We start from the raw sequence: 27,513 nt of genomic DNA, 5'->3' as shown, positions 1-27,513 counted from the left end.
CTGGGCCAACTCATGTTAAGCAACAACCAGTAGCAAAACTACTCGCAGCCTGTACGTGGTGAATGTGGCGTCTTGTTTAAGGGATGGATTTAGTTTTTTGTGTTCACCTTCATTTCCAGCTTTCAGGCAGAGAAATTTCTCCACACCCCAATGCATCAAAACTAAACTGCCTAAATTATTTGTGTATTTTATTTACAGGGTTGGCTGTCCAATTATTTAAAATGTTCTTTCAAAGAAATTCCACTGGAAATCAGCAGCTCATTAAAAACTATGTTTTTAAAAGCAGCTAATCATTTGGAAAAGCTGTCAAACATTTCTGAGCTTCTAACATTTTAGCCTTCGCTTACTTAGGAAGTTGAAAAGATATTTTATGGAGGAAAGTAAATAATCATTAGTTGCAACCTAAAGTTTGATTCAAGCATCTCTCAGAACTCCACTCCAGCTCTCAACAGTGCAAGATGCAAACTTCCCTGCAAAAAAATATGGACTTTAAAATAATGTTTTTTCTTACGTAGAATTCTGTTGGAGACGTACTGAATTGTCCGTTTTGTTGTCCTCATTTTAAATTCATGTTTTTAGATTCTATACTGCCAAATATACTTTAAGTGTAGAATTATAAGGGATCACCAACCATTGCTGCAACCCTAGAAAAATAAAAAGAACCTGATCTCCATTTCCTCAAACTATGGACACAGTGCAGTTTCTATTTATCTCCATACTATACTCACGCAAAAGAAACATAAGTTTCTTTTACCCGATGAAAAATTAAATTTGGTTTCCCAAAAAAAAAAAAATGCATTTGGTACTTTGTGGTGCATGGTGTGTTCTTAACATTTTCTGTTGCGTTTTGTAAGGTTGGTGTGAAAACGGAAAATGAATCGTCGCAATACACCAATGCATTGATGATGTGGATGATTCACACTTTGCACGTGCAATTGAATATGCAAGATTTATCGACACCTTCAGTGGGTATAAATTTCATTCAAGATCATAGGCATTTCACTTGCTGTTTAACTATGCCACGCTTAAACCAAATTGAGAGGAACCAAGCCATCGGACGTCTGCAAGCTGGAGAGTCTGTCCGCTTCGGGGAAGGTCATCGGTGCTGTGTGTGGTGTTGTATCGACGCTGGAGACGGTAAATGGTGGTGATGTTGACAAAGTGACGGACAATGTCTCGGACAGACTCTCCAGCTTGCAGAGGTCCGATGGCTTGGTTCCTCTCAATTTGGTTTAAGCGTGGCATAGTTAAACAGCAAGTGAAATGCCTATGATCTTGAATGAAATTTATATCCACTGAAGGTGTCAATAAAGCGTGCATATTCAATTGCACGTGCAAAGTGTGAATCATGTCCACATCATCAATGCATTGGTGTATTGCGACGATTCGTTTTCCGTTTTCATACCAACCTTACAAAACGCAACAGAAAATGTTAAGAACACACCATGCACCACAAAGTACCAAATGCATTTTTGTTTTGGGAAACCAAATTTAATTTTTCATCGGGTAAAAGAAACTTACGTTTCTTTTGCGTGAGTATAGTATATTGCAGGCGGTCAGTCATCAGCCTCACACCACTCAACTGTGGTAGCTGGCTGTGTCATAAGTAATGATTTATCGGAAATGTGTCTGAAGAAGTCAAGCATTTTATAACACAGTTTTAAGAAGAGCTATATGAAGTTTTATTAACTTGGGTCATACTGAAACCATAGAAAGTTCCACTTTTATTTCAGAGGTTGAAAACAATAGCAAGCAAAATTCAGCTGAAAGTGAAGCTGCCCACGCATTACTGTTGACCTTTACTCAAGCAAATTATTCCTATACTCCAGCCTTCATTGCTGCTGAAGGTCCACCATCCTGCTGCTTCTTGGACTTGTCCACATCAGACCCGACTGCTGTTTCCTGGCCCGAGTTCGATCCCGGAGTCGGATAATTCACACACAGTGACACCTCACTGAGGGCTAACTAGGACCAAAGGTCAGCTGATGTAGAGGCTGTGGTGGGCTCGGACAGCCTTTTAGCAGAGGCCCCCGGCTGCCTGTTGTCTTCGGGTATGGGCAGCTGATGAAAGTGCTGCAGGGCCTGAGCCACCTTCTCTGGACAAATGTTGTAAACTGGATGAGTTGGAGCCTGAAAACCAGAACAAGATCAAAATAAATTATTGGTTAACCACAATATTTCATTTAAAACCTCAATTTTTCTCTTTTTTTTATCCTTCATATTTTGCAGCAGTGGCCCACCGGTTTCTAATCTGGTGTGGGTGTAATGACAGTTCCACTGATATTCATACAGTATGCCTTACAGTAAACCATGGAGACTTTTTATTGATTTGGACAAGAGCCTGCTATAAAGTGTCTTGTGCTGTTGGACATAAATGATATTTTTTCTTAATATGCATCTCCTCATCTGTGAGTCTTATTTTAAAGATGTGATTAAAGAAACACTATTGGGACAGTTAGTACCCAGCTGCTGTTGTAATCTACAAGCTGATAAGCACATGCTTATGACTTACTGCAACCTGCTGTAAGTTCCAGTAATGCAGCCGGAAACAGAAAAACAAAACCGAAACCAACTGCTGATGCCACTCGTGCCATTATGTGTAAACACATGCCATTTGTCTTATTTCGATTGCTTCACTTTTCTACTCCACCCATTATCAAGAATCTGTCACTGTTTCTCATTGAGATTTGACTGCACAGAATAGATGAGCACATTTAAAATAAAGAACAGTTTCATCTTTTATTCACTGTCCTTGCAGGTGTTCCACTAAATGCCCTCTGCAAAGAAGCCTGACAAAACAAGCCAATGGTTTAATCATTTGCTTAAAATGAAATGGTGCAACCGCATCAAAGATAAAATGAACAGTTAATGAGACTTTAGGCTTTCAATTCATTTGGTTTTAAAAATGTCATTTGTTTATTTTGAAGGACCTGCAGATACAGGAGGATTCTGTATAAGGATTCTCAGTTAGACTGAGAAGGGCAGAATTTTTTAAGATGTTTTTATGCCCTTTATTTCAAAGACAGCTGAAGAGTGACAAGAGAGGGGAAGACATACAGCAAAGAGGTCCGGTGAGGACTTTAGCTGTGGTGCATGCTCGAACAGGTGAACTACTGGGGTGAGCGTCAATTTTTAGTTTTTATAGAATAAGGAGCAAACAGTAAATTTTTTGAAAAATTTTAAATGAAACGCGTAGAAAAAAGACTTTTTAAAAATAAAATAAGATTTTAAGCAGGGGCTGCACCATGGCTCGGTGGTTAGCACTGTCTCCTCACAGCTAGAAAGATCCCTGGTTCATGTCCCGGCCTGGAGTTTGCATGTTCTTCCTGTACATGTGCATTTTGTTTTTTTTTTAAGTTTTTTGCCTTTATTATAGTGCGCAGTAGAGAGAAAATAGAAAGACAGGAAATATGAGAAGACTGGGAAAGACGCGGTAAACAGCCAGGGGTCAGACTTGAACCCAGGTCACCTGTTCAACTATTTGAGTGACAGGGACACCCATTGAGGGAGTTTTCTCCAGGTTCTCCGGCTTCCTCCCACAATCCAAAAACATGTTGAAGTTAATTGGTAATTCTAAATTGTCCACAGGTGTGAATTTAAATGTGATTGTGTGTCTCTATGTGTAGCCCTGTGATAGACTGGTGACCTGTCCACGGAGTCCCCTACCTTCACCCTAAGTCAGCTGGGATGGACCTCAGCCCTTCATGACCCTAATGAAGATTAGGATATATATACTTTTTTGTGTTTTTACAATTTCTGACATTTTTTTGGTGATTTTTGAAAGATAACATGCTTTTTTCCAGACTGACCAACAACATGTGCTTCACCTGTGAAGTCACAAACTAAGTTATCTGCAAGTGAAGGACTAGTCATACTGATCTTTAGCAGAAAGAAAAGAATATAATAAAAACAAAGAATTTGTGCTTACTAGCAGTCACACAAAAAGGCTAGGAACGTTTATGCATATTTAATATTGTTTGACTTGTGGTGAACCAGCTGGGCTCTCAACAATTCTTATTTCTTTTATTAAACTCATTATAAGTTATTAGCAGCTACCAAGGTCTCTATTCTATGTTTCTCTACTTCAGCGACTCTTTTCCCAGTAGTAAAGACTCCATTTCTGAATTAATCCACCCTTTTTCCTCGCTCCCCATCCCTGCTGCATCCTCACCAATCTGTTCTCTTCCCTGCCGAGGATCATCTCATGATGGAGGTCCATGTTTCCAAAGTGCTGCGCTATGGAGAGGCCGCTCAGACAGTAACACGTGTGGTAAAAATCTCTGGATCTACACACATGAAGACATCATACACAGCAGTGACGTATGGATGACATGCAAGAATACATCAATATGAATCCTATTAGATTGTGTAGAGTGTATGTATGTGTGCAGCTGCCAGGCTGTGTGTGTCTTTGTGTGTCTTTGTGTGTGTGTGTGTGTGTGTGTGTGTGTGTGTGTGTGTGTGTGTGTGAGCAGATGGTGTGGTACTGACTTGCCAGGCTTGTCCAAAAGGCCCCCTGTTGGGTTCTGACAGCACAGGAGGATGTACTCCTGCAAGGCTTGCTGCTCAAACATCCACCGCTGCCGACTCAGCTCTGACTCTCCTGTACAAACACAGCTCAGTCCCAAACACGGAAATCATGACAGCAACACTAACACAATTTATAATTCATTACTTTCTTTTCTTTTATCTAACCAAGCGAAAAGATAAAGACACATTAGAGGGACGTATCACCGTTTATTTTGAGTTTTATAAAGGTGAATATATGAAAATATATCACTAAAAAGTAAAAACTGAAGGTGTAACCAATTTAAAATAATGAACCCTAAAACCCACAGGCACAACTTGAAATGACACCCTTTATCAGTGGCAGAAACTGCAAAAACTAAAGGAACGATTATATTTTCCACTTCACAACAATCATTGCACTAATCATCTGCTTCTGTTGAAAATTAAACAAATCTAAGCTTTAAATCCAGATACTCCCTCAATACCACTTTTATTCATTTCACACATCTCATTTAAATATTTCCTAAAAGTTTGCATTAAATTCTGTAAAAAAAAAAAAAAAAAACATATTCTGGGCTCCGCAGCTCAACTGAGAAGTCATGATTCACTCAGCTATGACCAACAGTCACATGACAGAGTTTTCTGATGAACTGCAGGCTGTGTTAACACAGAGCAAACAGGAGCCAAGTATGGCAAAAAATTAAAAATGTAAGTAAAAATCTATTGTATGTAGAGCCACCATTTTTACAGACCACGGGGAATTTGAAAACATTGAACATGTTGATTCAAATTGTTCCTGTTTTTGTAAAATAAACATTGAAATAAATCCAGCTTTAGTTAATTAAAAAAAACAGATTAAGGGCATTGTAGCTTTTGTTATATTTCACAAAACAGATCTTTAAGTTCTCTCTCCTACTAGTCAGGATTTTCCTGTTTTCATAGAGACGCAGGGCTTTCTATTGCAATGAAAAATGAGCCCACAGGGGTTAAAAAAAGAGGACAGGAACAAAAAAGTCATAAACTGGAGTTTAGAGGGTTAAATTGTTAGGTCATGTGATGGCAATTTCCTTACATGTTAGTAGGGCTGGGCGATATGGCCAAAAAATAAAATCTTAATTTTTTTAGTCATCTTGGACGATTACGATTTGAATTGATTTTTGTTGTTTCTTGGCGGTCTGTTTGCTATGGCTAGTGCTAGCCATGTCACACTCCCATAGCTGCGAGCACTTTTCCCATTCTTTAGGGTGCCTCTGCTGGAGGTGCTGAAAGAGGTTAGTTGTGTTGCTGCTCTTCGTTTTCACAGTACTTTTGCAAACCTTGCACATGACTGTAGTTTGCTCTGTGTCAGTCTTGTCAAAGCTGAACCACTTCCATATAATCGATGTAACATGACGCCCTTTTTTCGCGACCAACTCTTCGTCTGCTGTTGTGTCTGCCATGATGGGGGTGTGAGTGTTTTTGGCGGAAGGAGATGAGAGGCGGAAGTAAACGCGAGTGCACAAGTAATGAAAGGCAGAAGAAGAATCTGTATTGTTATATATTTAAGCTCGCCTCGATTTTACGATTTGGCAAATTTTCAAATCGTCAGGTTTTAAAAAACGTGAATTAATCGAATTAATTCCATTTATCGCCCAGCCCTACATGTTAGTGAGAAAAGTGAAATCATTCTGGGATGACTCTGAAGAAAAGAAGCAGCAATACTCTGCTTTCTGACAGGGGGGTGATTACACAGTTGACTTTGCCATGTTACACCACTTTTTTGCTTTTCTCCTTCTATGAGCAAGAGCTGTAAGGTAAAAGTAAAAGGTACCTTCTTTGAATAAGGCTCTGTGTAGCAGAGGCAAGAGTCCAGCTTGCCAGAAAGAGTAGCAGCCGTCCACCAGTTTATTACAGCGGCCTTGGAAACCTCCCTCGAATCGCATCTGTCTGCTGACCACCCACCGCTGAGGAGGAGAGGCGACAAACACACATTTAATACCATGTAAAAAAAGGAATAACATCACAAAAAGGAGAGAGGAAAACAATGTCTAATATTTTCAGAATAGGAAAGAATTTACAGTATGTTGTTCCCATGGAAACACCTAATTGGCATAGATTCAGTTTGCTCAGCTTGGATTGAGTAATTATGGGATATTGGGGGTAACACTGCTGGTCTAGTTTGCCTGAAGAAGAGGGAGGAGCGATGTTTAGCATATTACTTCAAGGATTAATTTCAGCTACTAAAGAAAGAAAAATCAGTGTTTCAGCAGAGAAATAAGACCCAGAGGAGGAAGAGGAAACCCACTAGAGCTGCAGAGCAGAACAACACCAGTTTCAGCAGAGGATACGTACATCGAATGTACAACTATGAAACATATTTGATGTTTTTGGGCTCACCCGGCCTTTTACACATTCTGCACACAGTGTAAACATGTACAGATCAGCTGGTTATTAACTTGTTCCATGTGAGCTTTTTTTTTTTCCTCTTTCTTTTTTCAAAATACTATTTTTGGGCTTATTCTTCCTCTAGTGTGCAGACAGTTGGAGAGAGACAGGAAAGATGAGAGCAGAAAGTGGTAGTGACATGTAGCAAAACCATGGCCCTGCTGGAGACCTCTACCCCCAGAACATAGGGCTCACGCTCAGCCAGGTGAGCTATAGGAGCTGACTCCTCCTGAAGTCACAGTGAAACCTGAAAAGGCATTTCACACAAGCATAAACACTTCATGCATGTTGCATTTTGTATAGTTCAAACAATGTTTATGTCAGTGGTGTAGCACAGTGAAAAAACATGATCCTGGTGTCTTCTATTTTTTCATATTTTTTTCAAAAATATGAAAAAATAGAAACGAAGGCAGTGTGCAAAAATTGCGTCCGGGAGACCAGACGAATGGATCCGAATAATCGGGCCGTCTAGTATCAACTTACAACCTTGGCTGAACCACAGATGAACATCTCTGCTCCAGCTGGAGACATATGCTGGGTGTCTCCATGGGGTGGACAGTGACACCAGACACCTGAGAGGCTGTGCTCAGTTGACCTGTCCTTTGCCTGGGTGTTAAATGAAAACTACTACAGGTCTGTGCTTCACATGTGGTGTGTGAGGTTACTATGGGATGGGAAAGTACAGTTGCTCACCAGCAAGGCTTTGAGATCCAGCATGTGTTCTTTGCCCAGGATGACAAGGGCGGCTGTGCCACAGAAAGTGTAACCACCATGTGCCTCCAAACCTGGTACTCCACTGAGTCCACCCTCCCAGTTCTGACACCTAGAGACCAAGGAAGGAGTCAGTAAAACACGCAATGCGAACACACGCTGGATTATATGGAAACGTTTTTTTAAAAGTATTTAATAATTTACTAAAAGACTGCAGGGATGGTTGGTTGTACCTGAGGATCCAGTTGGTTGTGTCCTCAAACAGCTTAGGTGTGAGGATGTTTGTGAGCGATGCTACTGAGGCTGCACAATATGCACTCCTATAAAAGGAAAAACACAAGCTGATGTAGGTCAACAGCAAAAGATGTGGCTGACCAGGAAGTCAGCTTGTGCTACACTTAAACATAATCTTCGATGTGGTTGTATTTTCAGACTGTCAGCAGACCAAACATCAACATCTATTTTGCTGTTTCCTGCGCTGTCAACACACTGATAATTTATATCTATTATTATCAAGGAAGCACTTGAACAGACCTGTGGGGTGAACTACAATACAAGTTCGACATGGCCAGGCTTTCTTGGTTTAGCTGGCTCGACTGTGCAGCCTTGGCGGAGTACTGCGCTCTCCGAGTGCTTTTCTTGTGTCAAATGTGGCAACTGCAAATTAAAGCTCTGAAACTGTAAACTTCATACATTTAAATGAATGCTCACAAGTGCAGTGGTGGCGCAACCACTGCACTTGCCCAGTGGCTGATCAGTAGCCCAGTTTCTGGACTACTGATCACAAGGTCTGAGGTTAAAACCCCGATGTGGCCACTGTCGGGCCCTTGAGCAAGGCCCTTAACTTTTCCTGCTCCAGGAGCGCTGTGCTATGGCTGCGATCTGACCCCGATTGGGATATGCGAAAAGCAACATTTCACAGTGATGTTATGTATTTGTGACAAATAAAGGAAAAAATTAAACTTAGAAATTAAATGCATTTAGGTCCAGCAGGCAGCAAAATCAGGACAAAGCAGATATTTTTGTCTGCTTAGTGGCATTACTAACATACAGCTCAACAGGTTTGCAGATACAATGTATCCCTTCAGCTGAGAATCTGCACTACTTACAGAGAAAATAGTCAGGAAAAGCAGTGGTGAAAGGGCATAGCTTCCAATTCCTCATTTTAAATCCCAAACACCGAACAGAATCTGCTCCATAGTAGGTTAGGTCAGTAGCAACTGTTAAATGAGTTAGATATCAATGTAAATGCATGATCAGAAAAACTAAATCAGCTTTTTTTTAGAAAGGATAAAATCAGTGATATACTATATTGTTGTTGTCATCCAAATTTGATAATCTATATCACAACACAGTTCACAGGTGAAAAGCATAAATTTTCTAAATGGCTCAGTAATTTCCAAAAACAGCTGGGCTCTGCAGTTTTTAGAGAAGATAATGCAGACAAAGTAAACTGTTACTTTTTGGATTCTATTTACAGCTCCAGATTAACAAATATTTAGTGCTCTCTGTGATTACTAGCTGCAGCAGGATGGAGAATATTTGACTGAATAACCTACAGCAGCCATGTTCATGATATTAGGGAGCATGTTTTTAATGTGTTTTGTATATCGGAGATGGAGATGATTAGGCTACATCAGTCTTTATCTCTGTAAGCAATAGTGGCTAGATGAATTGAAATCTTTTTTCTCTTCATAGAATGTGTGCAGAATAGAAGAATGTGTGCAGAATAAGAGAATAGCACCCAGAGAGCGCAGTACTCCACCAAGGCTGCACAGTCGTTGTATGATGTCTGACGGTTGAAATCTTTACAAAATTCATGACCCGCAGCGGTGGATTTGTAGTAGGATCGCAATTATGTGATCGTCAGCAGGCAGCTGACTTAGTGTTCACTTATAATCATAGTTACAGTGACGCCGTGCTGCTATCTTGCAATGATAGAAATATTGAATATCACTAGAATTACTGGGAAACTAAAAGTGGCTTTGAGCAAATCCAGCTGCTTCCCAGGCTAATAAAAGCCTCTAAAACCCACTGGAGCAGTTCAGAAATTAAACAAGGCTCCTTTTCTTAGTTCATTAAAAGCTGACACTCTGGAGAAGCATGGTAGTCACAGGACAGGAACTGATAAGAAAAACCATCTGAGAGGAAAAGAGTTTAACTAATAAATAATGACAGCTCAACACTAATTGGTTGGCAACAGATAACAGGCTCCTCTGAGAGTGTAAAAGTAACTTTGACTTCAGGTTCTTTGTTGAAACAGAAGACAAGCTCAAAGCTGTTTATTAAGAAAAACAACACAGCCCCACAGAGCAGATTCAAAGAGAGAAACAAACACAGGCGCACAGAAACTCAAACAACAGAAATCCACTCTTATGTAAGAAAGACGTGGGTATTTTTCCTATTTTCTATCAGCACCAAAGAGGAACAAAAGAGCAAAAAAATAAAATGGGATGGAGGATAAAAAGGGAGTCTCAATTTTTTTTTTCTCTTATTTGGTAAGAATAATATTAAGAATTTTGGCTGTGATATACACAATAATGAGTCACAAAATGGGGTCTTTATTGTCACCATGCTGTATGTTTTTCATTTGGCGGATCTTTCTATGTGGCACTAATAGAGAAAATCCTAAACCTGCAGAAGAAAAAAAAAGGGAAAGAACACAGACAGTGGGAGGAAGTAGCTTTATCTTCTCACCTGACATCCACCTCCCCTCCAACGTGCATCACAAAGGAGCCATCTGGCTGCTTCACTGACCATAGGAAATCTAACAGCTTCTCCCTGGAGAAAGTAAGCATAAGGGGAGAATGAGCGAGAGAGAGAGAGAGAGAGAGAGAGAGAGAGGGGTTGATTAGAGACAGGAGGAGGAGATGCAGAACATGATGAAACGAGAGGAGGACAGAGTGAAGAAAAAATGCAGAGAAGAAAGAGGTAAGGAGGTGGAGGGAATGTAGAACAGTGTGACTGCTGCAAATTTAAGAAGGCACTAATGCAAAGTCAACACCTGCTGTCTACATATGCTTCCCAGCAGTAAAATAAGAATCACAACCCTACTGTAAACAGGAGAATCTTCACCTTCTAGTCATGCCAACAAAATGAAAAAAAAATTCTAGAAACACTATGTCTGAAAGCTAAAGCTACTGTTTTCGTTTGCATGATGCTCTGTGTCTGTCATGTTCCCTTACATCTATGAGACTACTGTAGACATTACAATATAGCCTTGTACCTTTTGGGTATTTTGAAAAAACAATTTTTGAGCAACAAAACCCCTTCAGGAAGAAAAACAGCTGAAAAAACGGTCTCTGAAGAACTGAGAAGATGTCTGCAATTTTTTTTAATCATCCATGCCAGGGAGGATTAAGTCTGACATCAAAAATAATGATGGAAACCGGAAATACTGAAAGAATAAGATCTGAAGGTCACTAATGAAAGGTGTACTGACTTCTGTTGCACTGAGTTCCTGTTGTGGTGCCTCTATTTTTAATATTATACATTAAAACTGTTTTATAGAACTGTAGCATATTTTCCCAACACATTTCACCAACACAGATTGTTGAATGGGGCATTTAAAAGGACTTGGTTTAGGTCTTCAAACACTGAAAAATCTCTGTGAACTACATTCCTGCAACATCAAAGCTGTTGTCTGGATTTTTCTAAAGACTGAAGTATTTCATCAGCCAGAAATCACAGAAAATGTCAGTAATTTATGCACACATCAGGTATTCATCAACAAAATTGCATTTTTTGCTTACATACCTGATGCTTGAAAAAAAAATTTAAGCACACAAAATAATCACCTGAGCCAGTAAGTCTGCTGTAACTGAAATTGTTCAGTGTTGTAAATTGTACCATTTTAGGTACTATTTAGTGACGTATAGAAGACTGATGTTAATGCGGTTGTGTGATTATGACCGTACCTGTCTATAATGTTATAGGCCTCTTCTGTGCCGATGATGCAGAGGGCATTGACAGCAGCGTAGGTGGGTGCCAGGTGAGCGTGTTGCCCTGGTCCTCCAGCAAAACCTCCAGTTGGACTTTGACAGTGTGCAAGAAACTGACACACACTGGAGACAGAAAAACACAGAGGTTAGAATACATTTTTTAAAACTGGACTAATACCATCATGAGCAGTTGAATAGTACTACACTAAAGCTGAGATGTCTGATAGAAAAATGTAGATGCTTCAGAAAGTTTATCTTCTGTAGAGTTGCAGGGGGGCTGGATCCAATCCCAGATGGCACATTGTGAAAGGTAGGATACACTCTGGACAAGTCTCAATATTCTTTCATATTGGTTTACTTAAATATCACAAGACTTAAGACGAAACAATAGTGTTAAAACATGAGTGTTCATTTTTTTTATTTTTTTTTCCAAATCTGTTTGAAAAGAACCTTTGAGATAACTTTCAGGTATCCAACAAGACAGTTGGTGATCAGGATAACATTTGGTTTGGTAGCTATGAACAGATGAGCCAAATCTGGAAAACTGACTGTTAACAGCCAGCGATATCTATAAATTACACCTTCTAATGTTATTTTTCATAAATAAAGTGTGCTGGGGGCCATGTGGTTGCCAATTTTGAGAAATATATTAAGGATAAATATAATGAAAACTTTTACACGACAGGTTCTGTAGCATGGTGCAATAGATAACACCTAAGAATATGTGACTCATCTGCATAGATTTATGGTTGCTGTGACTAGCAGTTTATATATTAAAGTTTCCTACTTTTGTATCTAAAGACAACTGCTAAACATTATCAACTCCTACATTTTAGCATCAGTGCAGTAACATTAAAAAGATGCCTGCACCAGATTTAGCACGAAGCTAATTTCCATCTGTAGATTAAAGGCTAGATGAAGCAGATTGTGGCTTATTGCTTAAGGAGTCCTCTCTTAACTTTCACTAACCCCTAATGAAGCTGCTCATTTATTAACAGAGGTTACAATGGATAGATTCCAGTGTGACTGTGTCTATAAAGCCAGAGCAGAAAACAGCCAGATGAAAAAAGCATAAGAATGGAGGAAACTGACATTAAAATATTGACTTTGTGACAGTGACAGTCACCGGATGACTTGAATAACTTTACTAAGAATTCATGATTTCAGAACACTGGGGTAGTTTTGTTGGGGAGTGCATCTGCAATAAAAAAAAGAAATAATAAAAAGCTGCAAGAAGCAGTTTGGAGCTCTTTTCATAAGGTGTAACACTGCCAAAGGCATCTGATATAGTTTTGTGCTTTGAATGATATTCAGATATGGCTTTGCATTCGTAATACAGAGCTTTGTATTGCAGATATAAAAGACCAAACAACCAGCGTGTGTTTTTGCAACCAGATCTTCTCACTGATTTAGTCTGCACATGTGAAGCCTGTAAGTAAAATACTGAGTGTCTTGTAAATAAACTAAGAAAAACAAAAGCATTCAGAAATCATTAAACTGCAGTAAATGAGCTTCTATCAGACAGGCTCAGATTTCTTTTTGCATCAAACAGTAACACGTGTTTGGGTTCATTTGCCTAACTTTACACCACAGTTCCTCTGATGTGACTACTGTGCATGCACACATCACAATGCAGTCACCGAAACAATATAATATAGAATCCTACTCAAAAAAAGCCCCACATACACAACTTTCTCTTCATATTCAAGAACAAATACAAAGACTTGCACAAACAAACAAAGTTTTCTTGCACATTACACACATAAACAACAGTTTGAATTTACTATTACAGGTCATCAGAGCTCTAACTCTGCTTCTCAGGCTTCCAGAATTTTGGTACACCACTGAGTTATTTTGCTTTAGCTGACGTGTCACAGAGCCCAGACCATCTCAACCACAATTTCCTTTCTTCCCAGCCTCTGTGCACTAAGTTGCTACTCACACAAATGTCCTTTTCATCCTCCGTTATGGAGAGGAATCACAAAACTGTAAGGATGCCTTGAGCCAACTGAGTTGGAAGGGAAGCCTACATTAACTTTGGCCAACCAGAACGGTGCCAATACTGACCTGAGAACAGTATGCACTTCATGAGACAGAGAAAGCAATCTGTTGTAGGTTGCATTGTTATAAATCTTTGAACAGGTCCTGTGTGCTTCTGTGTGTGAGCACAAAGGCGTCATGTTGGCGCTGGGCAGTGCCAGCCGGTGTGCTGGCACGCTGCACAGTAATAATGAGAGTGTGGGCTGGGAGCCTAGCATCGGTACTCACTCTGTGGTTAGCAGAGTGTTACTTTCGACTGGCAGTAATTTAATCAAATGACATTTTAGTGGCAATAACAGCAACACTGTTTCAAGTCATGACTGCATAAACACGTGTAAAAAATACACCTGCCCACTCTGCTTATTTATTTTAATGCCAATTATCAGTCAGTTTTAGGAAAAACTGTCATCTCACTGCTTCTAAGATCAAAACCATGGCTGTTTATTTCTGTGTGGTCCATTGCAGAGGAAAGGTAAACTCAGATGATGCAACTAGCTATGGAAACAACAAGGGCGGCAAAGGATTTAATGATAAAGCCAGAATCCATGTTGTAGTTGGACTGAAAGAGCAACTATTATTTTTAGTGTAATTTTCCATTTCATTACTCATATGATAATTTAAGTGTTATGACTTGTTGAGAGATGTTCTCTATCTTTAATCAGGAGTTTTGCTGGTTGGATTGTAATTTAAAAAAACAAGCAAATGGTTTTTGAGGCAGATGTCATATGTAGAGCCTCGGAGAATAGATAAAGTTCTTTCTCACGTAAGAAGGCTTGTTTAAGGTTAATTTAAAGTATAAAGAATAAAATAAGTAATGTTGCTTAAGGCTGCTTTTATGCATTAAATATGAAAAATAAGATGCAGAAAAAAAGACAAATGGTCAGCTCAGGTCTGCTTATGGAATATAGCGATAGGATACGAAATAAAAATTAAGTGCATTATTATTCTTTTTTATTGTGCACAATATGCATGTTTTCAAGTTTAGTTTAAAATAGTGTAATTTGGGCTTTAAAATTCTGTGATTTACTTTATGTTACAAGTTTTGCATTTGTACTTTAACACCTTGGGGACCATTTTGGAAATACGCTACATTTAAGTACCAGTGTGTAGGATTTAGTGGCATCTAGCGGTGGGGGAGCAGATTGCAACCAGCAGAATATTACTTAAAAATATTTAATCATACAGGGGAACCTAAACTTAGGCCTGCACAATATCACCACTCGTTTAGATTATTGCAATGCTCTTTACTCAGAACTCAGCAAAACTTCATAGTTGAGACTACAGCGGTCGATTTGTTCGCAGGATCACAATCATTTGATCGTCAGCAGGCAGCTGACGTAGTGTTCACTTGTAGTCATAGTTACACTGACACCATTTTGCTATTCTCGCAATGATACAGAAATCTACAACAAATCTGTGGATCCAGACAATAAGCTGCATCACTGTCAAAATCCAATCACTTGGTCCTTGTGTCATTTCTGACTTTGACTGAAAGTTTCATCCAAATCCGTTAGTCTGTTCTTGAGTAATGCTGCTAACAGACAGACAGGCAGATGGACAAACAGACAAACAAACACCTATCGTCACAACTCCACGAAGTAATTACCATGACCCTGTGACCCCACCACCTTAACCTCAGCAACGCACTCACAGGGCTGACAGACTTGATGCTGGGCTGAGCACAGAAACCAGGGGCTCCCTATCAGGTGACACCCTCTATACATCTCCAGGTTTTACTTGCTAACTTGAACATTTTATTGTGATTAATTTTTCAGCTATATCACTCGGCCCTGCCTACACTGCAGGCCACTGAAACATAATAATGCAAAAGACCCTTTCTAGATTGAGTGCTTTGTTTAGCGATGCAACAGAACAGGATCTGTAGAAGAGGACCACCGTCCCATGCAGATATAAGAGGCTCATTCTAAGGTAATGAGAACATAGCAATTTGTGGTTACCGGTGATGAACACACTGATGAACACATAATGAAATGAAAATAGCTCCAACACATGGTCCTTTAAGATGTTATGCCTTGAAATTGCATGTTGTCGCAGACCCCTCAATTCATAAAAATAACTAAACATTTGTGTCTCAGATGTCTATATGTGGTGTATATGTATATTATAAAACAGTAAATATATGGGACACTGAATAACAACAACTACAAATTTTACCATTTTTGCAATACAAAGGAATTTGCTTTGCTGTAGCAATTATGAGGACTATGCAAAAGCAATAAATAATCAAACATTTTTGGCAGTACATAGACTTTATCTGGTTGCAGTTATGCCCCTTGATAGCAGTGCAGTTGTAGAGTGTGAGTCTGTGTGTGACTCACTCTGAGGCGACAGCAGCAGGAATGGGCTCCTCTAGTAACTCCAGACTGTGAAGAATCCAGAAGCAAAGCCATGGTCTGCTAGCATCCAGACACTACTCGCAGAGAGACAGATAGCACCACACATGCACGTGCAAGTGCACACGCACACACACGACCAAATGGGCATCAGATGACCAATTACAGCAATAAACGAGATAGTGAGATCTGTCAGTCAACGGCAGAGACATTTGAAAACAAGTCTGCAAAATGGAAGAAAATGATAGAGGTGCAGCACACAGAAACAGATCACACCACTTATTGTCTCTTTTGTGTAGATGGTAAATACATAATCACATTTCATATTTATGATATACCAGAACAGATGCATAATGCCTTTTGTGCAGGCTTTATTACATTAAACCATGAGTCCATTTCTTTAGCTAAATCTTTGTATCATTGCTGCAGTGTTTAATTGAACATATACACAAAGTGATTTTGTGCCTTGAAAGAAAACAGCACTAAAATGATGACGACAAATCAGGATGTAACTGAACTGAGACCGGAGAGCCACAAATGTTTTCTTTTCTCCGCTGTGGTGAGAAAAATGTAAAACACACACAGAAAACAGAGGTGACTTTCCCAAAAGCAGACAAGCATATTCTTGCAATATTTATATTTAAAGCAGACAGAGCTAATAAAGAACCTATCCAACAGCAGTGAGAGTCACTGTCATACAGGTCAACGCTGGTTGTTACTCATAAACAGGAACTAATGCAACCTCTAAGTGAATGTAAACTGCATGCAGGGAAACCATGGCATTGCGTCAGGCTTGTAAAATAGTTACACTATCTCCATACATATCCACAACAGGTAATTCTTGTGTTCCTTATTCACTGAAGTGTACTGTACCTCATAAGCATCTGATAAGTGACGTAAGCCCTTCTTGAGATATTGGTAGTGTTGTTCCCGTAACAATGTTGGCCTGAAGAGCAAAGATGGGAAAGAAAGATGGATTACAAACAGGTAGCAGACTGAATGCAACTGAAAATGTCAATGCAGACGTGTGAAATTTAACATCACAGTTCACTTGTTCATCATGTGTAACCGAAAAATGAGAAATGTATTTAAGTTTCAAATAATCAGTTGTCCATGAAGTATCACAGAACACAATTCATAATGCAAGGGTGTGCTATCATATCTCTCTGTAATTTATTTACTTGTATCTTTGAGGCATTTTAGTCTCAACAGCCTAATTAGCAGCTCCTTGGTATTTGCTTCCATATTTTTTAAGGTCTGTCATCATGAGGGAAAAAAAGAGGAGAAATCCAGGCAAACAAAAACACAGCAATGAACAGTCTTATTCCTTTCAGGAACAACTTTCTTTGCAAAACCACCAAAAAATGAAAGACTGAATTGTCTGTGTGTGTATTTGTTCATACCATAGGCCATTAATGCTGTGGTATGTGGCATCGGTTCATGTTATATGCTTGCATGTAAAAATAAAATGACTAAATTATATTGCACCCCAAGGGGGATATTAAGCTGTACCAAAACAAAAAGTAAAGATACAAAAAGAGTGAAACATGGCAAAGGAATAAAGATTTAGGAGAGCTATGTATCAAAAGAAAAGATGTCAGCAAGTCTGAGATGCTCCCTACGCCAATTTTAACCTGAAGAACTGTCAACTTTGACTTGCTGTCTTTTTTGTTTTGAACGTGATAGTAGACAGAGAGAGAGAGAGAGATTGTCTCTCATTTTATAGAAATGAAAAATCAATCAACAGAATGAATTGGAGCAACAATGAATATTGAATTAGTGGTCAATCATTACATTAATCGGCAACTACTTTTTATTGGTTGGGTCATTTCATGTGAAAACACACAACTTCCAGAAAAGTGGTTGCTGCACCATTGACAATTTTCTCAGGGTTTCTCAGGTATGTGCTGAAAGGTAGTTACAATAGAACTTTCCATGCAAAATTATAGGTCTCTATCTCTACTAGTTCCAAAGTTATGACCTCTTCAAATTTCTGGAATTTGGACCTAAACCCACCCCCTAAATCCTCGCCTAGGATTTTGCACTATTTAACTGCATATTTCTCAGCTTCTAGACATAATTGATGGCTGAAATTTGGCAGACAAGCTCACAGCAACCATCTGACATCACAGGTAGCCTCACAGCCTCCTAGCTACTCTCTACAGACTACAGGAGCTTTCTAAAAATGCTAAAAATTAAGAAAAACACACTCACGAGTAGGTTTTAGGGGTCTAAAATTACTAGAAATGTTATAAATGTTGACCCAAGGACCACTCTGTCCTATTCTAAACGAAACTGTATGATAACTTGCAAAGTTGGAGACTTCTGGGGGTATCATATAGATAGATATGAGCTGCTAAAGTATGGACCCCACATAAAGTGACCAATTTTGGTGAGGCTAAAAGGTAATGTGGCACAGGTGGTAGAGATGTATAAATTTGTATAAAATATCTTCCATCATGCTACTACAAGCCTACAAAATCCCGGTTTGGCTTATCTCCTCCTTCATGGTCAACCATACACTTGAAATGAACCCCTATTACCTGCTTGCGAACCTATGTTTTCCCTTATATGAACTGAATGATGGTGGACTGGTGTGGCACAGGTGGTAGAGATCTGTAACCCTGAATAAATTATCTTCTATCATGCTGCTAGAAGCCTGCAAAATTCCAGTTTCGTTTCTCTCCTCCTTAATGGTTAACCATACAATTAAGTGGACCCATATAAACAGCTTGCGAATTCCTAGATTTTAGACCCCTAAAACCTACTCGCGAGTGTGCTTTTCTTAACTTTTAGCATTTTTAGAAGGCTTGCTGTGAGCTTGTCTGCCAAATTTCAGCCATCAATTATGTCTAGAAGCTGAGAAATATGCAGTTAAATAGTGCAAAATCCTAGGCGAGGATTTAGGGGGTGGGTTTAGGCCCAAATTCTTAAAAAAAAAAAAAAAAAAAAAAAAATTCAAGATCCCATAAGTTTGGAACTAATAGAGCTAGAGCTCTAATTTTTTGTATGGAAAGTTGTTTTTTGTCTATCTTCCATCACAAGAAAATGTAGCCAATTTCTAGATGGTGCAGCAACACCCATTATTGAAACCACATGAAATGACCCGGTTAAGCGGTTTGTGAAATTCTTTAGAAAAAGGGTAAAATTGTCATTTTTTACATATTTCTGTCATTTTATAGACATAACAACTAACTGATTAATAAATAGCTCAGCGATAAAAATAATCACTAGTAGAATCATCACAAGCTATACCCAAAAGCAAAGTATGTACAGCGGAGCATACAGGAAGAAGAGCCAAAAAAAAGCTAAAGAAAATAAGCAAGCTATACATCGTAAAATACCTTGGGCCAGTATGTGCATTATTGTAATATCTGTGCAATAAACGTTGATCAGCCAATAGGACAAACTGTATATGAACATACACTACCATTCAAAAGTTTGGGGCCACTTACAAACGTTGATGTTCGAAATAAATACATAAATAAATGAATAAATAAATAAATTTCCTTATTTTGGAAACAAATGCAGTTTTTTTTTTCAATGAAGATAACAATAAATGAATCAGAAATACAGTCTAGACATTGTTAATATGGTAAATGACTATTCTAGCTGGAAACGGCTGATTTTTAATGGAATATCTACATAGAGGTACAGAGGAACATTTCCAGTAACCACCACTCCTGTGTTCTAATGCTACATTGTGTTAGCTAATGGTGCTGAAAGGCTAACTGATGATTAGAAAACCCTTGTGCAATTATGTTAGCACATGAACAAAAGTGTGAGTTTTTATTGAAAACATGAAATTGTCTGGGTGACCCCAAACTTTTGAATGGTAGTGTATTGGCCTCGAACTCAAGCTTTTCCCGCCATCATTTTGCAGTTTTTCTCAATTGATAAGACACAGTTCCTGAAAAATAGCACACATTTCCCAACACATTGCACTCTATTTTCTTTATTTGAACACAATTCACAAAGCACTGCATGCTTGTTTCAAAAGCGCACTTTATTGTCAAATTTTGAACTTTGTTTTCAAAATTAAGACACACAAAGCAAATATAGGACACTACACTGCTAAATACAAAACACTCCTCTCCCACTGTGTTTTCACATGAAGTGTAAAAAAATGATACAGTCCTCAAAAATGACAACTTAAACACAAATGCATCCTATAAATGAATCAAAGCGGGGCATTGGAGTGCCTGACTGTACATTGCAAAATAAAAATAATGTTAGACAAAAAATACAGCACTGTGTTGTACACAGTACAGTTTGCAAATCTTTAAACCATGTCTGCATCAATTCTTTAATAAACCTGGTCAGACCACAGGACCTCATCAACATCACAGGCTATGTTTTCTCTGGCCAGGCAATGTGGAAAGAAAGACCGAGTGTGACTGACCCAGCCCTGATATGCATCACCAGAAACATCACCACATGCCAAGACAATTGATTGCAAGACACTTTCCAAAAGTATGGCTGTCGCTCATATACCTTCCACCTCCATGCAGAGAAGAATTCTTCTATAGGATTCAGAAAGGGAGAATGTGGTGGCAGAAAAACCACAATAACTTGAGCCATTCCATCCAACCATCAATAGTCCTCTGTAAAACTAACATTCTCCCAGATGTATTCATGTGGCCTATCATCAGAATCCAACTGAAAAACTGTCTGGAACAAATGCACGCAAAACATTTTATAGTATTCTCAGAACATTTCTGACTGCTTGTATTGTTCCAGTATGGTATGTAAATGTTGTTTGTCACTTCAGTGACAAACAACATTTACATACCATGTAAAGCAAGCCACAATAAACCTGAAACAACATTCTGAACAGCTAATGCTGCTTCCCAGCAGGTTTTATAGTGTGCACTTCATTGGCAAAAGTGTTTTCATGTTTGACCTGTTATGTCTTAATTGTGACAGCAGTGTTGGAACGGTGTCTCAAATCTGCTTCCTAGTGTTCACTTTTCGAAAAATGTGTGCTATGAGTGAAAAGTGTGTTCAAATGAGCAAAACTGTGTTCAATCTTTTGCAAAAACAGTGCAAAGGTTTTGGAAACTGTGTGCAAACCATGAATAGTGTGCAAAATTTTGACAGAGTCCTGTTTTTGAGAAATGAGTGCAGTCAGTTGGTGGCTGTGTGCGGGAATGGAATTTAACGTCTTATCACCTTAGAAAAGCTGTAAATTCACTGTCCACCACAGGAAGAACAATCCAACTTTCATTTGCATCTCTAGCTCCTTGCACACACATCTGACAGTATATGTGCCTGAGTCAAAGACAACTGACACTACCTCCCTCCTCCACACCCACTCACTCCGTTTTCTGCCTGCCCTTTCTATGTAGGGTTCACTTAATCCATTGTAATTACTCTTTAGCTATACAGGGTTAGTCACAGAACACAATCTGAGGGTTCGCTGCAGTAATTCTGCAACACAACAACAATCAGATGGGAGCATAAGACCAGTGCTATGCAGCTAAAAACTGGTCTACTCACGTCATCAGATGAGGATTTAACTGGCTCTTTAAAATGCCGAAGGCAGAGCAGGTGTGCCAAATTAAATCTATAACCTCTGTTTCAAGTTCAGCAAAGCAAATACCAAAAAAGAAAAAAGCTAATATTCAGATGTTTGAGGCTTAATAAGACTGATATCTTATTTTTTTCCAATCTCTATAATTGTAGCACAAAGACATGGGCAGACATATGAGCTGTAAAGGTTTGTACCGGTGTCATTTTCATGTTACTGCTAACATTTAACTGATTAAGTGATGGGCAGCTTACATGCTTATAGTATATCGTAAACAGGGCTGTAGATTATGACTAACAATATCATGGCTGTGCTCCCAGCAATGTTTGAGGCAATTTTGAAGATTTCACCAACCAGTGGAGATATTTACTTTCTACAATCACACAAATTACACAAGGTAGGTCTAATTTTAATTATCTTCAGTATCTTTTGTCGGACAGACTTCTCCTGTAACTCAGTTAAGGAAAATTATAGTTTTACTTTTGTATGAGCTGCAAAAATTACATGTTTGGGTTCATTTTTCTTTGCATCACACCACCTGCTATGTGCCTATTGCGCATATGCAACATATCGTTTTAGCACTATGTCCATGCACAAAAATACAGAGAGTGAGCACTCAGACATTCTCTTGGGTTTCTGTCAGGGACAACATTACATATCACACCCCTCTCCTCACGATCCCTGCCCCTCTACAATGTCAACTGTAAAAAAAAGACACACTCCACAAATGTATAGAAAATTTAAAATACTAAAAAAAAACAAAAGTGTATGTGGTTCTTTGTTGCTGGCTGAACTCACTATTAAAACTTCCACAGATTTTGCACTATTATTCATTTTAAATGTCTATTAATATTACTGTTAAATTATCAGGAAGGTAAAATTACATGTTGTTTTGTTTAAAGTTAAATACCATTAAGTTCACTCTCAACAGGTCTTGCATCATTACTTGTTCATATAAAATTCTAACAGTTCATACTCAGTTTGGCAGATGGGAGTGGAAATATGTTACACATAGGAATCAACATCAAATAAACACAGCAGAAAGTTTCTGATATAACTGCTACAAAAATATGACAAGTAGGCCACAAGATAACTACACCCTGGATGACTTCCTGTCATGTACGGAAACAGCAGTTAACCTCAAAATGTTGAGTTCATTCAAAAGCACAGAAAACAGATTAACACTACTAATTGCATGACCTCTACTGATTAATACCATCCATTCTCTTATAGTACCTAATGCATTTCCCCATTGGCTGCAGTGCCGGTGACATTCTCGTCCAGCAGTTGTCATAGAAATAAAATGAGTCACCCCACTGAGAAGTGATGACAGCTGATAAAAGCAGCATAGTATGTGGGCTGATCAACAGCCATCTCTATTAGCAAACAGCAACTGTTTGGGATCAAAACCAGTCACAGCCAATTAGCAGTGTTCCTGGAAATGTCTCATAATGGCTGGAAATGTATTCAACATTGTGAGAGTCCTATAACAAGATGATAATTCTCGCTAAGACTACACAATATCTGACCTATTCTTCAATGTGGGTTTGAAAATACATGCTTCTATAAAGTCAACAGTATAGACTAAAAGCTTTTCCGATGTACTGAACTCAGTTGAGTACAAGCAAGTGTCCAGATTTCACAAAATCACTGTAACGATACTGGAAAAGAGCCACATGTCTAAGTCAAAGGCAAAATCACATAATTTTCTGTATTTTATAACAGACAAGTTAGTTTCATCTTCTTAAGCCTCTGAACCACAAAACCTACTTTCAAAACTGTGCTGCTGCTTTAAAAAAACAACCATCATTTATTAGAGCTATGAACTATAAAAACATAAAACATCTTTAGGTTTTCCACTTTCCAACAGTCACTTAACAAATCACTTGTGACATGTAGTTCTGTCTGGAAAACTAACCAAATCTGAGCTTATTATTCTCATCAAAAACATTTTATTCTACTCTAAAAATCCTTAAAAATAAACCATTTGCACCAGAAAGAAATAAAAAACAAAGAAATAAAAATAAAATAAATACATTCTGTGCTTCCAAGCACCACAGAGAAGTCATGACTGACTGTGACCAACAGTCTCATGGCAAAAAATCAGAGGCTTACGTACACAAAGCTGACAGAAGACAAGTATGGAAAAATGACGGTAGTAAAATGTATATAAGACTACACCTGCGGGTGTTTGGAAAAATGTTGTAGGGTTTACATGGTGGTTTTAGGTTTTCTTTCAACTTTAAAAAAATTGTCACTTTTCTTTTTATGATTTAAAGCAATACAACTATGTTACACTGCCTAAATGACATTTTTGAGTTGTCTTTACTTCTTGCCATGGTTGGACTGTTTCTATAAATGTGCAGGACTTTATATTGTAGTGAAAAATGGGCCCACAGGGAGTGGGAGTAGGAGCAAAACACACCCAGAAATATCTTGGAGTTCTGCAAAATTAACATTACCCCTCAAAAACATTTCAGACACACAATGTTAGCTTTTTTTCTATGCTTTCTTCTGCCCTGTCAAATCTTCTCACTCACAATAAAACTCAACGACCAGATTTAGTGAAAATAATACTGCATTCTCATCTCAAAAGCTAGTAGGTAAACATCTAGTGATATCCGTATACTGTACAAAAATCAAGGAAGGATTTGATTAATTTATAATATTTAGGATTTTTCTGTTTGCATCTCCTCCCAATCATTGCAAATACTAAATAAGATAATTATGACATCTGACAAAACAAAGTTCCAATAATGCCTGTATAGCAGAATTTTTCTTTAGGGGCATTCTCATGTCAGATATGAGGTGAATAGCAGTAAGCTGAGCTGTGCACCATCGTAACAACCACTGAATTAAAAATAACTTAGATCTAATGAAACAACACCACAAAAAAAAACAGTTCTGCCACTTTCTGTGGTTCCATTCATTCTTTAAGAAGTTATTCATCTGGCAGCACACTGACAATGTAGGCACTTACTGTGGTAAGCTGTGGATTTGCTTGTAAACGCTGATGATTTCTTCAATGCTGTGTTCCACTTTTTTCTAGGTGAAGAGAAAAGAAGAGAGTGTGAACAGACTTTATGAAGGTCATCCTGAACTCAAGAATGACAAAACACACATCTCATCCATAGCTGAATACACAGCAGAGCTTCAAAAATCTATCACATGCGGTTACATAGATGATGATTCTAGATTGTATGCATTTCCATCCACAGTCAGTGTATGGCTGTTTGTAAAACATCATGTAATTACTAGTTACAATTTAAAATATTTGTTAGCTTCCATATGATACATATAAATCTGGCATGACCATGTGGTTTAGTGGTTAGTACTTTTGCCTTGCAGCTTGAAGATCCCTGGTTTGCGTCCCAACCTTCCCGGGATCTTTCTGCAAGAAGTTTGCTCTTAATTGTCCGTATTTGTGAATGCCTCTATGTGTAGCCCTATGATAGACAGGTGACCTGTCCAGGGTGTCCCCTGCCTTCATCCCAAGTCAGCTGGAATATAGACTCCAGCCCCTCCACAACCCTAATGAGGATTAAGCGGTGTATAGATAATGGATGGATGTTTCCTATTATGATTATAACTTTGTTAGTTAGGCTGCTATTTGGGCAACTCTTTTTAGAGAACTGCATTAGCTGAGTTGGAAACCTGCTACTATTTATACAAGGGTAATTGTGAGAAGTAGGGCTGAACAATTAATCAAAGTAAAACTTAAATCGCAGTATGGAAAAGTGCAATATTTAAAAAAACTGGAACTGCAATTTTTTGCTTAAGGTGAAGTGCGTCACAACAAACCATTTCAAACGAAGGATTGTGGTGCCACAGAGATGCATCGGCCTACAAATCCAATTGTTCAGACATAAGGGAACATACTTGCATGGTACAAATCGCAGCAAAAATATCACATCATCATTTTTAGATTACTTTCTGCAGAAAATAAATGAGAAAATGAACATTCACAATCAAAAGAATCACAATATCAACCCTATCTATTATGATTTATTACACTGACATTATGAGAACCCAGTAAAACGTGAATTTACAGGGTATTTAAGATGATTATAGGTAACGCAACTGCTTCCGATGATCATAGTGAAGGCGTTTTCTACATCTATTATCCTTGCTTAGATTGTAATTAACATAACTTACAGATAAGTTTTCCATAAAACAAAGAAACTATCTCTTTTGTAGTTATCCAGTGGGCTACAATCTTTAACATATAGTTGTCATGAATGAAATCAAGTCATTTTGATGCATTAATTAAATTTTAGTCAGGATGTAGGAGATGCAGCCACTTTTTGACAGGTGGAAAGCGGCATTAAACGAGCCGAACTGGTCCTTTAAAGCTACTTCTACTGGTAAGAGCTGCTGGCTTGGTAACAGTGCACAAAGCGGCTACAATAATGCAGAGACTTTAAGATAATTGCTCCCACAGACGGCAGTCAGTTTTTGGCACAACACCGGCACTGAATGAATTGATCACAAAGATCGAAGGTGAAGACCATGAGATAACGCACTGATGGAGACCTTTTGCGCTGGGGTCTCGTTACTTAAACTGGAGTGGGCTGTGTCGTCCCAGGTTTAGCTGTTCTAACTACTTAACTAACAGCTAGGTTAAGTTCATTTAAACGTAATCTCATTAAGGTACAATGCTAGCTGTCCAAAGCCTAAAGTTTGCTAACTCAGACTGGATAAAGTAAAGCAAGCTTACGGCCATTCTTTTAACTACCTGTCCAATCATGTATAAAAACACTGCAGTAGTGCAAGTAGCTGGATCTGTATCTCCTTTCAAAGACTCCCCCATCCAGCGAAGGAGCACGTTAGCATTAGCCACATTACCTAACGAAGCTAATCTGTGCCCCGCTTACCTGCTCCACTGAAGTCACCGTCTCCACTCCATCGTCCGCCAGCATTTCTCCAGAGTGTTGCTCACTGAAGCACCGCAGAGGCGTCGGCACACCGTCCATGGTGATTGTTCAAACCGTTGGCAACAGAAAAACTGGGAGTGATTCAAAAATGTCAGTTTGTTTTGATAGTTCGCTCACTTTCACTGGACTCTGCTTGCTTCCTGCTCAGGCTGGAGCGGTAGGAAACTGCGCACGCATCCGCTACGGCGTCTCAGAGGCGACAAACATTCTTCAGTTCGTTTCATTGCTGTGGTGCGAAAGCAAACACGAAACCGAACAGCCTCCTGGAAAAGTGTGGAGTCATCATATTTGTCATAGCATGCTGTTTAGGGCTGTGTGCCTTTTGACAGTTCAATCCAAAATATATATGAGCTATTTAGCGTTTTATTATTGGCGTCGAAAGGAGTGAGGAGACAATGCAGCCACACGTATTATTTCTACTTTGATGTGAAAACAGTCATCTGCACACACTAATACCAGAAACAGCGCAGTTAGTCCTTCAAAATAAACACTCGGAAGTTTTTCAAGGTATAGCTTAACAACTTAATGTCCTATGATTTCATGTCGTGGATGGCTTCACAGCAAAATTTGTCACCGGGCTCCTGTTGCAGTCTAGCTCTCATTGTGAGCAATTTATGTATACAGTCTATGTTACAAGGAATTCAAAGGAATTTGCTGTATTTGGAAGTATAGAATGAGCCACAGTACCACTAATCAGAGCCATAGTGGCCATCCTACTACAATAATATTATTCTGTATTATAATGCAGGACGCAGTTGATATTGTGTTCTAGTGTTAAAATTTCAAAACAAATTTATAAATAATCTCATTACCAGGAACAAACTTGACTGATCCACATAGAAAAGCTCTAGTTCATGTGAGGCTGCCAACTAGGCAGGCAACTGTCTCAGGCCCTCAGAACCTCAGGGACCCTATCAAGTCTCCACCTCAACCATGTGAAAAATAGTTAACCATAATTAATTCCAAAGGTGTTTGTTAATAATGTGTGTACTACTGAAGCACAATATGCACTGAATGATAGGGGTCGTAATGCAACACTTGTATCAGTAACTGATCAATATACGCCAGAT

The 27,513-nt window shown here is 38.7% G+C and overlaps 1 protein-coding gene across 1 annotated transcript; it reads right to left on the bottom strand.

Moving 5' to 3' along the window:
- Nucleotides 1-1,711: 1,711 nt before the first annotated feature.
- Nucleotides 1,712-26,649, bottom strand: fntb (farnesyltransferase, CAAX box, beta). The gene is made up of 12 exons (XM_022204315.2): nt 26,384-26,649; nt 24,490-24,554; nt 16,853-16,925; nt 15,965-16,056; nt 11,562-11,708; nt 10,342-10,425; nt 7,878-7,964; nt 7,627-7,756; nt 6,320-6,452; nt 4,492-4,603; nt 4,172-4,286; nt 1,712-2,130 (listed from the first exon to the last, which is right to left on the bottom strand). The coding sequence occupies exons 1-12, from the start codon at nt 26,480-26,482 to the stop codon at nt 1,966-1,968; spliced, it is 1,302 nt and encodes a 433-aa protein (XP_022060007.1). The 5' UTR covers nt 26,483-26,649; the 3' UTR covers nt 1,712-1,965.
- Nucleotides 26,650-27,513: the final 864 nt, after the last annotated feature.

Source organism: Acanthochromis polyacanthus, chromosome 16 (genome assembly GCF_021347895.1).
Source record: "Acanthochromis polyacanthus isolate Apoly-LR-REF ecotype Palm Island chromosome 16, KAUST_Apoly_ChrSc, whole genome shotgun sequence".
Classification (NCBI taxonomy): Eukaryota; Metazoa; Chordata; class Actinopteri; family Pomacentridae; genus Acanthochromis; species Acanthochromis polyacanthus.
The sequence above is the reverse complement of the archived record's forward strand: the minus strand, read 5'-3'. Positions and strand labels throughout refer to the sequence as shown.